At 36.8% G+C, this 18,158-nt stretch overlaps 1 protein-coding gene across 1 annotated transcript; it reads right to left on the reverse strand.

Annotated features, from left to right (window-relative positions):
* Nucleotides 1-2,282: 2,282 nt before the first annotated feature.
* On the reverse strand, nucleotides 2,283-16,573 carry LOC140135943 (uncharacterized). The gene is given in 9 exon segments (XM_072157642.1): nucleotides 2,283-3,379; nucleotides 3,754-3,825; nucleotides 5,051-5,233; nucleotides 8,212-8,326; nucleotides 9,129-10,012; nucleotides 10,015-10,218; nucleotides 11,702-11,843; nucleotides 13,690-13,817; nucleotides 16,456-16,573. Coding segments are annotated over 9 exon segments (1,911 nt in total). The 5' UTR covers nucleotides 16,562-16,573; the 3' UTR covers nucleotides 2,283-3,302.
* Nucleotides 16,574-18,158: the final 1,585 nt, after the last annotated feature.

An 18,158-nucleotide genomic window follows, 5' to 3' on the forward strand; every position in this document is an offset into this window, starting at 1 on the left:
TTAATTCTGACTGGTTTTAGATCCTAGTGAATGGCACTTGTCATGGCATTTATTGATATTGACTGCTCAGTGCCAGAAGTGGGTAAGTGCAATAGCTGCCCAGTGAACATTTGGCAATTTACACACAGTATTGTACTCATCTACACATGGCAGTTACACATGGCAGCTATTGCACTTAACCCACTTCTGGCACTGAGCAGTTGATATTGGCAATATAGAATTTTGTCATCTGCTAAAAAATATTTTGAGTTTTCATTAAATAATTTTGCTATATAATGTCAAAGTTAGGGAACAAACCAAAAGTTTGATGATGGCCTATAAACGAAAGTGCTGACACCTCCTTAATGTAAGTGTGAAATGTTGAAAATTCAAACCCGAAAGACCAACTTTTGGTTTGTTCCCTTAAGAATATTGCTATCTCAGACAAGCTGTCTTATTTCTATTTGTCAAGTGATTTGTTTACATACATTCAAGCCACCTTAAAAACCTACACCCATCACTCTGAAGAAGTAAGGTTTGCCGAAAAAATCTGATCTGGAAAATCGGGACAAAAACTTTGGCAAACTAAAGGTTTAAAAAAATATATTTTCAGTGTTTTTACTTGTTTTTACCTACAAAATACGAAATGGTGCACTTTAAAAGAAAATAAATGTAGTTTCAATCACGTCTGCAAAATTCAGTTTGACCATTGTTCAGTGTGTTTTGGGGACCTTCATGTAAGACATCTAATGCCAGAACTCTTTCTAGCTGTGCATAGAACATCCCTTTTCTTCATGAAGTTGTATCCGGAAAAAAAGCTCATATTTGTTGAATTTGCATTAATGATTTTATGGAATATCTACTTTATCTTCAAAGTTTACATCAGTATGTATAGTGCAATTTTAAGCAATTTTATTTTTCACAGTGATGGGGCCAGGCTTCACACAGTGTGTTTACACATAGCAATATTTAATAATAAGCATTTCTTTTTTGGATATTTTGGTCCCACAAATAAAAGGGTCATTTTCACCATAATTGTCCCCCTGGGTTGCCATGGTTATTCAAGTTTGGTTTGAGAAGGGATGTGCCGCTGAGAATCTGATCTGAAAATGGACTTGTATTAATACCAATTCTCCAACAAAATTGTACCAATTTTTTTATCCGAGGCTGAGAATTATAGCCAAATTTAACACTATTTCAAGAAATTTTATCAAAATTGTACACAATTCCATCCATGAAATTTTACAGAATTTCAAAAGACTATTTGAAATTTGGAGTCCATTAGGTGAAATGGGGGTATGGGTTATTCCTCCATGTGATGTTACACAAAATTAGGGTTAGGGTTAGATAGGATTAAGATTAGGGTTGATTATGTTTAGGATTAGGGTTAAGATTAGGGTTACGATTAGGATTAAGATTACGATTAAGATTACGATTAGGGTTACAATTAGGATTAAGGTTAAGATTAGGGTTAGGGTTAGGGTTGATTATATTAAGGATTAGGGTTAAGATAGGGTTAAGATTAGGATTAAGATTAGGGTTAGGATTAGGGTTAAGAATAGGATTAGGGTTAAGATTAGGGTTAGGATTAGGGTTAAGAATAGGATTAGGGTTAAGATTAGGGTTAGGATTAGGGTTAAGAATAGGATTAGGGTTAAGAATAGGATTAGGGTTAAGAATAGGATTAGGGTTAAGAATAGGATTAGGGCTAAGATAAGCTTTTACAAAATAATTACATCAAGGATCGACCCAAAATTGTTATAACATAGGCCAAAAATGAGACCCGTATTTTTAGAACATCCCGTATCTGTACTGAGTACCCGCCCCAGCCTTTTATAATTTGCTGTCCCCCACACCCCGCATTATTCTAAAATGTTTGCTTTGTATAAACAACACTTACAGATGTTGTCCAATAATACACACTTTCTATCATGCAGGCCCGTGACGCAGGATTTGTTTTTTTTTTGGGGGGTGCTGATTTTGTGCTGACTTTCTTTCCAAAATTTGCACCATTTTTGACCAAAAAGGTATACCCCCACCTTGCATATGGGCCTGCTATCATAAAATGTACACTTTATACTCATACTAGGCCTAAAGAGTAAAAAGTTGACTCTTTTGATTATGAATAGTTCCTCACAGTGGCGGCACCACAGGGGATGGGGGAAACTGGCCCAAGTCAGAACTCATGCCCGTGTAAAGTAAAAACTCAAAATTAAGAAAATTTCCACTTTTTCTGCAATTTTTCTCAACCTTTGCTGATTTTGTCCCACTGAAATTCCCTTGCCCCCCCCCCCCCCCCACAGTGCCCCACCTTGTGCTACCACTGTGTTGGCCTACCAATCCTCCAACCTGTTTCAGACCTGGAGCTTACAGTGTTCATTCTAGAAATACAGTTGTAGATTACACAAAAATCCATCATAAACTTTAGAAAAAAATATTGATCAAGGTGCTAGTAGTTAAAAAAAAAGAAAAGAAATCTTACAATAAAGCTCTTCAGTAAGGGAACAAATCAACAGTTTGATGAAGCCCTTCGTTGGGGGGTCAAAAAGTCTGTTTATGTTTGTAAAAAAATTGGTCAAAGTTGATCTTTCGGGTTTGAATTGTCAACATTTTACACTTATGTTTCAGGGAGAGAGGAAAGGGGTCAGCCTCCTAATGAAAGAGGCACTTTTGTTTAAAGGAAGTCATCTAACTTTTGGTTTGTTCCCTATTGGAGGTTTAAAAACCTGATGTAAGTGACTTGCATTTTTTGCAAGTTTCTTGTAATCTACAGTGCTCAAAATAAGATGGGCCCTTGAGACAAATAGACTGCGGAACTCAGTCCTCAATGATAGTCAGTCACTTATCTTTTGGTCGTTATATGACTATCATTTGAGGACTGAGTTCTTACCATACATCTTCCTAGGTGCAGTTTCAGACAATAGCTTGGGATTATTGGGGCAGAGGTTATCTTTCTTTCATGACCACTGAAGCATAGTCAAGCCTGTCAAGGACACTCGGCGTGAATTGAAAGACCATGTCACTCACCACAAAAGAATGTCAAAGGTCACCCGACACCAATTTGGTGTACTTCCGCCTCGGAAAATGATGTTTAAGGTTAGTGTCTGTGAGACAAACACCTTTGAAAATCGCTGCAGGCCCTCCGATTCGATACCCTGCGAGCCCACAGGGCCTGTGAATTTTTCTCACCAAGGTCAGTCAGCAAGATGGACTCACTGCTATCTTCAACAACAATCTATGGCATTCAGGTTTCTCCGGGTGTCAGTCTTGTTATTGTTCATTGTATAGCTGATGTGTGAATAACCACTGTACTTTCATGGGTCTCAGTCTTGCCAATGTTTGCTGTATAGCTGATGTAATAACCACTGTAGTTTCTCCGGGTCTCTCCTTGTTAAAGTTTCTGAAATTGGAAAACATAAACCATTTTTAACGAGAGTATTAAAGGGGCAGATTTTGTGGGGTGTCTTTTTCGGGGGGACAAGTACTTTTTGAAAATTATCAAAAATGGTTACAAAAAGGCCTACAAATTAAAAATATCATAACAGCCAGCACCCCATGGGTGAGGGCAGTGGTGTAACATGAGTCATCCTATTGCCCGGGGCACTGACCATGATTTGCGGCAATTTTTCCATATGTTGGATTTTTTATATGTTCAAATTGATTTGGGGGACACATGCCCCCGTGCCCTATACTACATGGTGGGGGTACAAGATGTTCCACAAGGGGCAGCTCCCCCTCACCCCTGGCTACACCACTGCCCTTCACAGTACTTACCATTGATATAATCCTCCAATATAAGACTGAGTTTACTGCATAATTCATTGGTTAGTGATTGTTGTTTCTTTCCTGTAAAAACAAAGTAATAAGAGATATAACATTGTGAAGATTTCTTCTTGCATTAGGCCTATATTTGAAGGACACTCGAAAAGATGGGTGTGGCGCTAGAAGTCAAGTATGATCATGGTGCACATGCATAACCAAATTTGTTTAAATGAAACTCCCTAGGAGTTCAGCAAATATACTCCCCTAAAACAAGAACATTTTACACCAATTTTTTTTTAAATTTTGGGGTTCATAGTATGCTGAAAATATTGTACACATGCATGATCGCAAAAAAAATGAAAGAGTAGCAATTGTGCAAACTTGAATCCTTGATGTATTTCGGTGTTGATACCACTGATTTTGTTTTGATGCCACTGATTTTTTTTTTCTCAAAATACTTAAGAATTTTTTTCTTACATCATCTAACATTCAGACTGCCTAATTGGGCTACTCCAGTTGAAAGCCATACACACAGGGGATGTAGATTTCAAATGGAGTCACTCAGTAGTAAACTTGCTTTCAAAGAGTACAGACACAGCTTATTTTGCTCTGAGCTTGTTGTCGTGTTTGCTACCGAGTTCTATTTTGAACTTGCCTTCAGTTTTTGACTTGAATTTGTTTTTAAACTACAGCATAGTTTTCGCTGTTTGATTTTATATTTTGTTGTCTGTCCCTGAAGAGCAGTTTATCTGCACGAAATGTCGGGTTTTTTTTGTTGTCTGCTTATGTGCACAGTGATTTTCATCATTGTACACTTTTGTACTGTTTTCATGACACTTCTGTGGGCTAATTGGCAATTTTTGGCCATCGAACTTTGCCTGCACCTACATTGGTTGTTTGGTTCTCTATGTCTACTTATGTGCATAGTGATTTTCATCACTTGTTCCAGTGCATTTTTGTATTCCTATTGATCCCTGTTGTTTTTGTAGGTTTAACACTTCTGTGGGCCTTGGAATTGGTCATTTTTGCCTATCGAACTTTACCTACTTCTATGCCTACTTTTGTTGTTTTTTGTCCCCCTCTGCATACCGTCTAGTCTGTATTTTGTTTCCCCACAACAAGTTGGTATACCTTGCTCTCTTTCTTTTCAGTTGTTCATATATTCAAGGTATCCTCTTGTATCATTTATTGATCCTTGATGTGTTTTGTGTCCTCGTCCATTGGATTCACCATTACCCACACTTTTCACTCACTCAGGTAACTCCATTTGAATTCTACACCCTGTCTGGGACATTCTTGTTAAACCTACCTGCCATAAGTAAGAGAACAGCGCAGAAACAAGCGCCCTCATCAATACTAGTCACGCTTCCTTTCTCATGTTTGCCTCCGTCGCCTGTTCCACATTCACTTTGCAGAAGACATGTAGTTATGATGGACGGTGCGGTGCAGTGGAGGAGACTATCCTTTTGGGCCGGACTCAGTTCTTCAAAACCTGCAACAGGATGAATGAATGAATAATGAGAGATAGAGGGGGAGGAGGAACAGTGTAGCCAGGTTCTTAGGGGGCAAAGCCAAATTTTCATCCCCATTTTTTGTCCCATTTTTAGCATGACAATCCTGGATTAACTAAACTGATATTAAGGGCGTTGGCTCTAAATAATGCTAGGCCTTGTTATGTAAATAAGCAATTTCACGCTCCATGACTTTCACGCTGGATCGCGGAGCTTGTTCCTTTGTTATGCTAAATCCTTTCCCTATTTTCTGTGCACAAGGTCGTTCCTATACAGGTAAATGCACATGAAAAGAGTGCATCGCACGACTATAACGTGCGATGTAAATATTGCAATAGTTGAGGCACAAAATGTAATGGTCATTATTAAGGGGGGTCGCTCTTTTTTGAAGGAGTCAAAGAGCCCTAGGAATAAAAAATGTAGCGTAATTCACGCCAGATACAATTTCTTTATACGACAAAAATTAATTTTGTAATCGATCAAAAAACGAACGTTTTATATCAATTTTAAATTTAGCCTGAATCCGTAAATATGGTACCTCTCGCCTTTTTTTGAGTCAAGGCTATTTTTACTATTATGCAGCGAACCATTGTTGAAGCTATTTCACATACATGTACAAAACATTCTAGAGAAAGAATGAGGACATATAGTGTTGAAATATCTTTTGCTGATTTCGAATGATAATGTCATGAAGTCGTAAATTTTAAGGTCAAATTCCTAAAACCAAAACAAAACATTGCGACGCAGATAATTCCCGACTTACGCAATTTCATCATCACATCAGTGTCTTTATTATTTGTTTGAAACCTTTCCCAAACGTTAGTGCTATTTATGCATAAAACTGCTAATCTATCTTTACAAAACGCGTCTTTTTAGTAAACAAAAGGCTAAAGATGGCATTATGAGATTTATCTTTTATCATTACACTCATCCGCTCAACTGCCACAGTGGCCGAGTGGTAAAGCGCTAGACGCGTAATCTAAGGAAGTTTAGAATCGCTGGTTCAAGTCCCAACGAAGCCTGTGGAAACTTTTTTTTTTCTTCACAATTCATGAGTCACTTGTCGGTAAATCATGTATCGTATCCTTAAGGGCGTTGGCTCTAAAAAATGCTAGGCCTTGTTATGTAAATAAGCAATTTCATGCTCCATGACTTTCACGCTGGATCTCGGAGCTTGTTCCTTTGTTATGCTAAATCCTTTCCCTATTTTCTGTGCACAAGGTCGTTCCTATACAGGTGAATACACATGAAAAGAGTGCATCGCACAACTATAACGTGTGATGTTAATATTGCAATAGTTGAGGCAAAAAATGTAATGGTCATATTAAGGACACTCACACTTTACTCTTTGCCATCCCCATTTTATCACCTGACAATTTGCTGGGGGGGGGGGCAATTTTCCCCCATACCCCCAGCTCTCCTCTGGCTATGCCACTGGAGAGGGAAGGTCTGAGATAGGGACAGGTACCCAGCAAACACAAAACGTTTTCGACATCATGCGCAAAAGGTTATAAAAGGTTGTCAGAAAACGTTTAAATGTCGGGTTATATAAAGGGTATATTAAGAGTATAAAACGTTTTCATAACCTTAAAAAGAAAATTTTGATAATCTACTGTTCAGCAAACAAAAATGTTTTACAGAAAACGCTTAAATGTCGGGTTATATAAAGGGTATAAAAACGTTTTAATAACATTCCAAAAACATTCTTGAAAACTTGATACAAAACATTCTAAACAGAATGTTATTTTGGGGTTGAAAAAATATTTTGCGAAACATGTTTGCCCAAAATATTTTCCATAACGTTTTAAAAACGTTTTCACAACCTTTATATAACCCGACATTTAAATGTTATTAAAAGGTTTTGAAAAAGACATTTTAAGAACATTTCTGTGTTTGCTGGGTTCAAATATTTTAACATTATGTTATTTAAGTATTGACACAATATTTGGCAAAAATGTTTGTAAAAATAGTTTACAATAACATTTTTTGAAAACATTTAAAAATATTGTTGTAGTGTGTTTTCATACAAAACGTTTTAAAACGTTATCATAACCTTTATATAACCCGACATTTTAATGTTATTAAAACGTTTTTACCTAAACCAAAAGCCAAAATATAACTTATATAAAACGTTTTTAAAACGTTTTTGTGTTTGCTGGGTAGACAGATAAAGGGGCTGGGAGGGGGCACTAAACTTTAGAAGTGATGGGTATGTGCCTGTCAATAGGCCCCTTTTCCTGAATTTGAATATGTGACACAATCTGGTCCACGGAGGCCCAGTGAAAGCGCCAGGAATTTTTTTCCAGGGGGGCATTGAGGGGGCAAAGTGAATTTCAGGGGGGGGGGGGCAAAATCAACAAATTTTGTACAAAATTACCGCAAAAAGGTGAAAAATTCGTAATTTTGGGTTTTTACTGGGGGCAACAGGGGGCAAGAGTTCTGACTGGGGGGCATTTGCCCCCTCATCTCCCCGTGGCACCGCCACTGTGGAGGCCATAGGAGGCATTTTTGACAATTACGTTACTATACCTTATACAAACATTAGAATACCATATACTGAAAGCACCAAAGGTCTAGCATACTTGGTTCTAAAGTTATGAATTTTGTGATGTCTATTTTCTTATGTATTTTATTGTTTTTTTACTCCATATTTTTGCCTTTACCTCAATTTCAAATTTGCCGCCTTTGGCCTCCACGACCAGATCATGTGACATAATATACCTGTGACCCCCTTTTTGTAAGAGTCATACTCAATGAACGCCCCCTTTTTCAGGTTCAGCTACCCAAAAACAACTTTTTGTCTAGAAATTTATCATCAAAATGCCATGAAGTAATCTAGAAACTTATTATTTTATTTTAACAAATTTGAAACCAAAACAATAGAATTTTGCTCTATTTTTTTCAAAATTTCCTGCCTAATGACCCTTTTTGAAATATTTTGTGATTATCAAGAACCTACCTGGCAAATTGGCAGCAAATTTTCTGATCTGATAAAAGACTTCTTCCCCGTGTGTTTTGAGAAATGCCGTGAGATGAGCAGCGTCTTTGTATCTGGGCTGGTCACTGAAAGTTTGCTGCAACAAGAATAACCAATAATATCATATATTAACTATCTCCAGATGGGTGTCAATTGCAGATGACAAGTTTCAATTTTTTTAATTAAAAAAAAATCAGATTTGTACATTTTCATGACCATATTTGGAATCAGCATGAAAAATGCATTAAAATTATTACAAACAAGCCTAATATAGGTTCAGTGGTTCTTAGACATCTTTTGATATTCTGAAACTTGGACTTTTTATGTTAAAACCTATGGCTAGCAAGAAAAACCTTTATAAACCAACAGAAATTCCAGGGTGTGTCCAGAAGTATAGCGAGCATTTTTTTTCCAGAAGTGACTTGCATGGAGGGCTAAATCTGATGAAAATTGACACACACACACAGAAAATTGGTCAAAATTGTGAAAAGGGCCTACAAATTTTTAAATTTTTAATGGGGAGGGGGCAAGATATTTCTCTGGGGTGAAGCGGCCCCTCCTTACCCCTGCCACTGGGTGTGTCATCATAAAATAAACCAATGCGGAGAGAGAAATTTATACCTGCATACATCCAATTCAAAATTTTGGAGTAAACTAAATGTTATACACCAAATATTATGGGTCATGTGTGATTTTTTGAAATAAACAAAAAACATATAGACTTTTTAGTCTGGATTGAGCATTTTACTTGAGCCTGGTCCCATCAGAACGTAAGTGTACATGTCACTGATTGTCTCCACACAGAGCTACCATTTAAGCAAACAAACAAACAAACAAACAAGCACACAAACATAATTTTGCATCTTTCAAAGTAAAAAGAAAAGATAGCACAAACTCACCTCCCCATAACTCTGTAGATAAGCTTGCCATTGATACAACACCACTTTTTCCAACGGCAAAAAATAATCCATCAGTTCGTGTACCAGCCTCAACTGTTCCGACTTGCACAACCTCAAGTTACTATCTGACATTTTAGGGGATTTCCCTGCGACATTGTCCCCTATTTTGTCACTAAACTTTCTTTTTGCTGGACTTGCTGTTGACTCTCCTGATGTCCATGGACTGTCCCTGCCTTTGTTTGTTTTGATTTGATGTGGGGATACAGAACCGGCGCCCCCTCTTGTTGGACTATGGAGATGTTTTGATTTTAAATCATGGTGATACATCGATGCTGATTGATTTCTTGAACATTGCGTATTTGGAGAGTCTGCTTTTCGCGGCACGAGTTCTGTATAAGATACTAAATTTGTTTTTGTTGACTCAAGTTGTCCATTATGAGCAGCGCCCTCACTGTGATTATTCATCATCGCTTTCTCATCACCATCGTTTCTTCCACGGTACAAATTAGCATACGCCATGGCTGCAGCAGCACCACTTTGAACTTCAGGTAGAGTCAAACTCACGGATGCTGCTGCTCTATTACTATGCAACCCACCAGGACTACCTGCATCCCAATTATCCTCACTCCCAGAGGCACTAGCTGTTGGACTTAACTCAGATGACCACTGCTGTAATTGTGCCCCCTGAGGATGATGTGATTGTGATTGTTCAGCGTACATTTCTGAAGGCATGCACCCTGGTGTATGATGCTGATAAATGGCTAATCGTCCATCAGGCGAATGATGATGACCATTTTGACCATCACCATACCCTTCTTGACCATAATGTCCATTCACTTGCTGACCGTGACAATAAGGTTCTGGTTTCATTGCATAATTCATTCCTCCAACCTCCCCGTATATATCAGTCGCTCTCTCGTCATTTCATCTCCCAATTCTGAGTATATCGGTTCAGCTTTGAATCCATTCGGGTGTTCCATCGATGCATGCGTCCAGTATGCGTGCGTGTGGTAGTCCATATCTCCGGGTGGATAAAAACCATGCTGGAACACATCGCTGTCCACTTTGGGTCGTCGACCTAATTTAATACCTGTAAACAGAAAATAAATGACATTTATTTAACTTGTAATGGGTTTTTTTTATTATAAAAGTTTAATTCACATTTTCCAGTGATCCAGCTTTTTCATACAAGTTTTTTTTTTAATTCTAAATAAACTTAAATTTTAAAGTGGATTTAAAGCCATAAAATGTACGATCTTATGATATGAAATTGGTTCATTTTTTTCAAACCTGATTTTTTTTGTATATTTGTAATGTTTACACATGTCCCAACTTGCACCTAAATGGAATCGGCCAAATTTGTTGTTTTTGTAGGTCAACAGAGCAAAGTTCGACATAAAGTCATAATTTTTTTATTATGACTTTATGTCCTCCCATAGAACTGCATGTTAAATGGCCAAAATAACCAGTGGGATTTCTTTCACTTTACCTTGTTAAAATGGACAGCAACCCTTCCTGGCAGTTATTACTAATATTATTTCAACATTTTGAATAAAGAATAACAAAATTAAAATTTGACGGAAATCATACACTAAGGCTTTAATGCAAAAAACAACAAACAAAAACCAACTTTCTCACTCATTCTTGTGTCATAAATGCTCACTTTTCAAAGAATTTATCATTTCAGGCAATCCTATCATTAGGCTAAAAAATGTATTTTAAAATATTTTTTATTGTTTAGATTCAGGATTTATGGTAACATACTTCTAAGCATGAAATGTACATGAATTTTGTGAGTGCAGTAGATTCGAAAGTTTCATAATACATAAATATTTTTCTTCCTATAATAGGCCTTAAGAAAATGTACAAATTTGGCATGCAAGAAACGTGGGTTCTCTTCCAAATGCAAAATTTTACAACTTTAGGAAAATTATATATTGATTTTTTGATTTATGTTGGTTTTCAAACAAAATGTGTGAGAAAAAACTTTTTAAACATCTTATCATTCATTTTCAAAGCTAAATTTTCGTCCCTATTTGTCAATTTTTGTCCCATTTTCAGTCATTGTAACTTGACACTTTACTCTTTGCCATCCCCATTTTATCCCTGAAAAAAGCACCCACCTGGCTACACCACTGGATCTATGCCCGCTACTTTGGATAAACCTCAGACATGTGTATTTTCTATGTTTCATCACGCAAAACAGAGAAACATTTTTTCAATCCAAAAAAATTGGTGCTGCAGTTTTTTCTGGAATCAGGAGTAAGTTCACATTGGACTATTCCAGTTGAAATTCACACTCCCCTGTGGAAGATTTTGGAAATATCTTCCACAGTGGGACTCGTATGAATGAACACATTAGTAGCTCAATTTGAATTTCATACACCCTCTGAGAAAGATTCAACCTGAATCTTCCACAGAGGGAGGGTGAGTTTCAAATGCAGCTGCTAATGTGTTCATTCTATTTGAAATTCATACTCCTCCTGTGGAAGATATTTCCAAAATCTTCCACAGGGTTAGTGTGGATTATAAATGGAATAGCCCTTTCCCCTCAGTTTTCTTTGTAGACTCACCTTCTTTAGACATTCCCAAAGCAAGGCACTTTTGAAATCGACAATATCGGCAAGAATTCCTGGTTTCCATGGTTATTTCACAGTTTCTCTCCTTTGCGCAGGCATAGTTAGCGCCCTCCTTGATGCTTCGTCTATAGAAACACTGTTCAAACAAAAGATTTTAGAATAAAAAAAATAAAAAAATATATTAAACAAAAATCAGTTTAAAAAAATTGATGCTGGGCACATTATTTTTATGCCTTTACTCCTATCTATCACAGCCCCCTCAGAATAGTCTTCAGATGTATATTTTGTTACTTGTACACACAGATGGGATGGGAGCCAGGGGTCAATCACCATCAGTCAGGCAAACTTTAGGCTTTTATGACCATTTTCTAAGCATGCAGTTTGGTAAATTGGCTTCAGTTGCTGGCATGATGGTTGGGGGTATTGAGACTGCTCCCCCTATTATATAAAATAGGCTATGATCTTGGTTTTCTGCATATCCAGTTCTTTTTTATTTTCTTTAAAAAAATTCTAAGTGTCACAAAATTGTGCCACTCTAGTTTTCAGCTGCTTCGTACATATTGTTCTGTCCAAAACATAAAATTTTAACACTGCTAAAATATCAAGGGCCAAAGAGGTAAAACTGCAAAATTGTGCAGAAATTTACACTGAAGATGCTTGTGTTAACTTGTTTAAAACAGATGGTTTTCCTCAACCATTTCTCAATTTTCCATATCACTCTACATGCATGAGCAATTATCGATTCTGTGAAATTCTTCAATTTTCTTTAAAACGGAGAAATATTTTCAGCCTTTAACCCCAAATTAGCTTAAAGAAGTATCCCATCATGCATTGCAGTATATCTGCTTGCTCCATAACAAATGTATACAAAATTTAAACAAGAGCCGCTTAGATATTGAGAGCTACAGATAGTTTCACAATACTTCAAGAGTCAAACTTTTTCAAACAAAAGTCTAAGCTCCCCTGATTTAAGCAAGTAATTGAAAGTTGAAGTGAGGGATTTTGTGTACATTTTCAATGGCACATTCAGTTCTATTATGGTACCGCAAAGCATAATGGGATACTCCCTTCAGCTGCTGTGCTTTATCCCTATACAGCCTGTCTCAAAAAAAATTGTGCAAGTGAAAAGCGCCCTCTGTGACAATTAGAAAATACCGTTGTGACATAATGCTTACATCAACGTCAAGGGCATAGACTAAGCTCTCAAATGCCGTTTAGTCTGTTCAATTTGCTTGTTTTAATCTTGAGATATGCTTACTTAACAACGAAAGGGTAAAATCACAATTGTGCCACTTTTACTAGGGAAGAGGGCTGTACATGTAAATCAATGATAGCATCAAGTTTATCGAGAGTTCCTTCGTAAAATCAAAAGAATGCATCAATTACACAACAATACATAATTGTTTTTAATGTTTTATCATGATAAAGGTATAATGGTTCTCTTTTTCACCTACGACAAATTAAACGATAAATAAATATTTCATATTCTGCTGTAAAATTAAATACATCTGCATGTCAATGATTTTAACATGGTATACTGTTCTCATTTGTCATTCAAGACATGTTAAAAGACAAACAAATATTGCACACTTATAGGTTAATGAACTTTGACAAGTTCATGAAATTAGACAAATTAATGAAATTAGACAAAATAATGCACGCGCGCTGGTGTTGATGCGTCTAATGCGAAGGGGGAGTGCATTAGCCGCATTAGACGCATTAACATCAGCTATCATTGATTTACATGTACCAGCCCTATTCCTTAGTAAAAGTGGCACAATTGTGATTTTACCCTTTCGTTGTTAACTAAACATATCTCGAGATTAAAAAGAGCAAATTGAACAGAACAAACGGTATTTGACAGCTAAGAATGTGCCCATAACGTTGATGTAAGCATTATGTCACAACGGTATTTTCTAATTGCCAAAGAGGGCGCTTTTCACTTGCACAATTTTTTTTGAGACAGGCTGTAGTTTCAATACCTTGCATCCTTCGCATGTAAATACCCCGAAATGCAAACCAGATGACAATGCGCCGCATACTTGACACAGCATTTTGCGATTCATGCCTCCTGATGATGGCGCCCCCATCATTCCCGGTACAACTGCATCTGTAACATAATTATAAGAAATAAAAATTCCTTTAAAAAAGGGAATGGGGCCCCCAATGGGAGCTTTGATGTGATGTGCTGATATGTAGCCATTTTGATAAAATTTCCTTCTTTAAAACAAACGTAACATTCTCACCAAAATGATATAATGTTGTCGCCCAAATGTTCTACTATATTGCAAAGTTGGCGATCCCGGCTACCTGGATGGTGGAAACACCTCCTGGGGTTGCTACCATTTAAACAATATCATAAGTTTTGAGGGCATTTGCATCGGTTTGTGCCAACGATGTACAGTATACATTGTAATGTTATTTTGTTCACATGTATCATGGCGTGGAGCATCACACAGCTCGTATGACACGATGTATGGCGAATAGAGATATGCACACACTGATTTTTAAAAATGTCACTGATTCAATGATACAATTACCAATGAGCTGACATTCATGAGACGTGTTAGCAAGCACTCGATCAGTGAACTCTGTATAAAACCGTAGATCTCCGGATTTTATATAAAAACTAAAAATGTTACTGATATAAAGCACTCCAGGCTTAGTCTTTCACACAGTATTTTAGTACACCACTGGGCATTACAATCATGCTAAGCAGCAAAAGTAGACATTCGAGAAAAAGCCCGGCCCCAACTCAACACAAAAATTGACAACCATGAGAGTTACCAAATCTTTCAAAGACCCCCTTTTGCAATGATTTTTCATAAAATTTACCACCTTTTTCATGCAAAATCGAGGACAAAACAACCCCTTTTTTGTGGTTTTCATTGACTAGAATTTCAAACACCCATTTTCAATGACTAGAATTTGAAACACCCCTTTTTCAATGACATTAAATATTGCCATAAAATTACCAGATTTTCTCAAGTACCCCTTTTATCCAAATTTCGCAGACAGACAGTGCAAATTAAATACCCCCTATTTTGCTGATTTCACGGTCAAATTTCATGGACAGTTCAACTTAAATACCCCTATTTTGCCAATTTCATGGTCCTTGCTACTGGTAAAAAATTACCCCTTTGCCGCTATTTGGTAACTCTCATGGTTGCCAATTTTGGGTAGAGTTGGGGGGCCGGGAGAAAAATCAAGGGTGTCGCTGTGGAGCAAATCACACATTTTGGCTTTAAGGACCAACTATGTTAACAAATATCACATGTAAAGGCTGACTGCAAACATAAATATATTTTTAAAACTTTTTAAAACAGATTTCAATATTTAACAGTTTAACAAAAATGTTTGAACAATATTAATATTTCAGGTTCCAAAAACTTTTAAAAAAACACTTTGTATACAACTACATTAATATATTATAATATTGACATTTTTTTAACTATTGTAAAACAATTTTGGCAAAGATTTTAAAAAGAATGTTTTATGAATATCAGTTGATTTTGAAAACATTTTTTGAAAACATTTGCAAATGCTTTGAAAATGTTATTGCAATGTTGTATCAACATTCCACTCTTTTTGGATTGGTTCCTTCAAATCACACCAAAAGAGTGGCAATTTTCACTCTAATATTTAGAGAATACTGAATACATAAAATACTGTTAGATACTGTAAATCCTCTGTTAACCCTCTTCACACAAATGTCAACTGCAGACAACAAGTTCCAAATTTTCTTTTAAAAATTTGAAAATTTCAGAATTGTACATTTTCATGACTATATTTGAAACCAGCATGAAAAATGCATTAAAATTAGTACAAACAAGCCTACTATTGGTTATGTGGTTCTTGAGATAGCTCTTGATATTTTGAGAAAATATCTGAGAACTTGGGACTTTTTATGTTGACGCATATGGCCATGCAAAGCAACTTGCTTGGTCAGGTACAAACATGTCCAGTATAATTATAACCATCTACAACCACTACCCGGTATGCAACATTCAATCTTAACTGCTACAAATGAGTCCAAACATGCCTAGTCTTACATAACTTACCATAAGATGCTGCATAGTCTGTCCCCATATGATATACCGATGACCTCACATCCTCCCCACATACACCCACTATACAACACTGTGTCTCACCAGTCACCAATTTCATCCTATCACAAGTAATTCCTCCACTAGACTGAGTACCAACATGCCTAGTCTTACATTACTTACCATAAGATGTTGCATATTCTGTCCCCATATGATATACCGATGACCTCACATCCTCCCCACATACACCCACTATACAACACTGTGTCTCACCAGTTACCAATTTCATCCTATCACAATTAATTCCTCCACTAGACTAAGTCCAAACATTCCTAGTCTCACATAACTTGACATGCTGCATATATTCAGGCCCATGTATGATATACCGATGGTCTCACATCCCCACAATGGGCCCACATACACCCACAATACAACACTGTGTCTCACCAGTCACCAATTTCATCCTATCACAAGTAATTCCTCCACTAGACTGAGTACCATCATGCCCAGTCTTACATAACTTACCATAAGATGCTGCATATTCAGTCCCCATATGATATACTGATGGCCTCACATCCTCCCCACACACCGCCCTACTATAACAACACTGTGTCTCACCAGTTACCAATTTCATCCTATCACAAGTAATTCCTCCAAGTCCAATAGACTGAGTACCAACATGCCTAGTCTTACATTACTTACCATAAGATGATGCATATTCAGTCCCCATATGATATACTGATGACCGCACATCCTCCCCACATACACCTACTATACAACACTGTGTCTCACCAGTTACCAATTTCATCCTATCTCAAGTAATTCCTCCACTAGACTAAAGGTATCGGTATTTACTCTGACAATCAGTTCATCACTTGTCTCCCTCCTCCTCTCTTTTCTTTATCTACCCACCCACCTACCTCATCTTATAGCTTCTCTGATTGGTTCTTCATGTCATGCTTATTATGAATATTTACACATTGTGGGGCAAGCTCAGACATGATTGGTGTTGAATCGAGTCCATTTAATGAATATTCATGTTTGCAGTAGACAAGTCTGTGCATGATTGGTTGAATAAGTTTTATTAGTGACATCATTGAGTGAAGTAGCCAATCAGGGAGCTTACATGTTTGCTATGGAGAGTAGTGCATTGTGCTAGCACTGATTTGGGTGTTGCCAATTGTGTCGATAGGAAGCCTGATTGGGTTCTCTTTTGACATATTGAATTGTTCTAAACTAATATTATCAGAAAATTATTGACTTGTCATCAATTACACATTATGGAGCCCACGCTTCTTTCAAATCATAATACGATCCAAGACATGTCATGGATTCTTACATGCCACACAGTCCTGGGGCATCTCACAGAGGAGCATGAGGGGATTTAGACTTCTTACATGGGGGCAGCTTTGAATTTCGTTCTGGTATACCAGAACGAAATTACAACACATTGTCTATGGAACAGTGTAATACACATAATCATGCATAACTCACAAAGGCAAAATTAGAATCAACTGAAATTTTGGGAATAAGCTTTTTTTGTGGATATCTACTGAAAAATGTCATAAAAAGAGGATGCTATAGGATCACGAAATACTCCTTTAAAAGCATAGATAATTCGTCAACCTAAAAAGAAATGATTATTACATTGTCATCATTTAAATTTAAACTAACATTTTTTCAAACTGGCCCACACAAAAACCACAAAGGTAAAATTTGGGTGCTTTTATGTCACAGTTTGGCAAAATAAAATCATGGCAACACTGACCACTAGCTCTCTATATACAATCACTTCTGCTTGGAAGGAAATACAAGACTGGTTATAACGCATTGTTTACTATTGTCGCTGTTCATTTAAGCCCGTAACTGTACAGACGTGCGTTTGTGTGTGCTTACAAATGCAGAAAATGCGCAGAGAAAAGCTTGTCATTTGTTATATTAATGCGTACACGTGAGTACAAATGTAAGCATAATACAAGTCAGCGTGATATTACAGATTTTTAAAATGCATGTTTTTAATTTTTATCATCTAATTATGCTTAATTTGAACGGAGAAATCCTTGGGACTGGCATAGGCTCTGAGAATCTGCCAGATTATTTTGTAAAAACAAAGCCACAATAAAGTAATTGATAACTAAAATAATTTTTATTAAATCTGTGCAATTTGGAGGACAGAATTTTTCCTTACTTGAGAAATGAAATGCAAAATTGTATAATGACTATATTACATGTAAAACGCTGCTGTCCCAGGTTTCTTATAATTATAGTGGGAGGGTGGCTGCAGTTATTTGCGGTCGAGATGTGTAGCATTGTCAGGCTTTCATGCGCTGTTATTCGCCGGTGTAAAAAAAAACATTGTGTATAAAAGATTTTAGGCAATGGTGTGTGCATGCTTGCGTATTTTG

This window comes from Amphiura filiformis, chromosome 2, assembly GCF_039555335.1.
Source record: "Amphiura filiformis chromosome 2, Afil_fr2py, whole genome shotgun sequence".
NCBI classification, from domain to species: Eukaryota; Metazoa; Echinodermata; class Ophiuroidea; order Amphilepidida; family Amphiuridae; genus Amphiura; species Amphiura filiformis.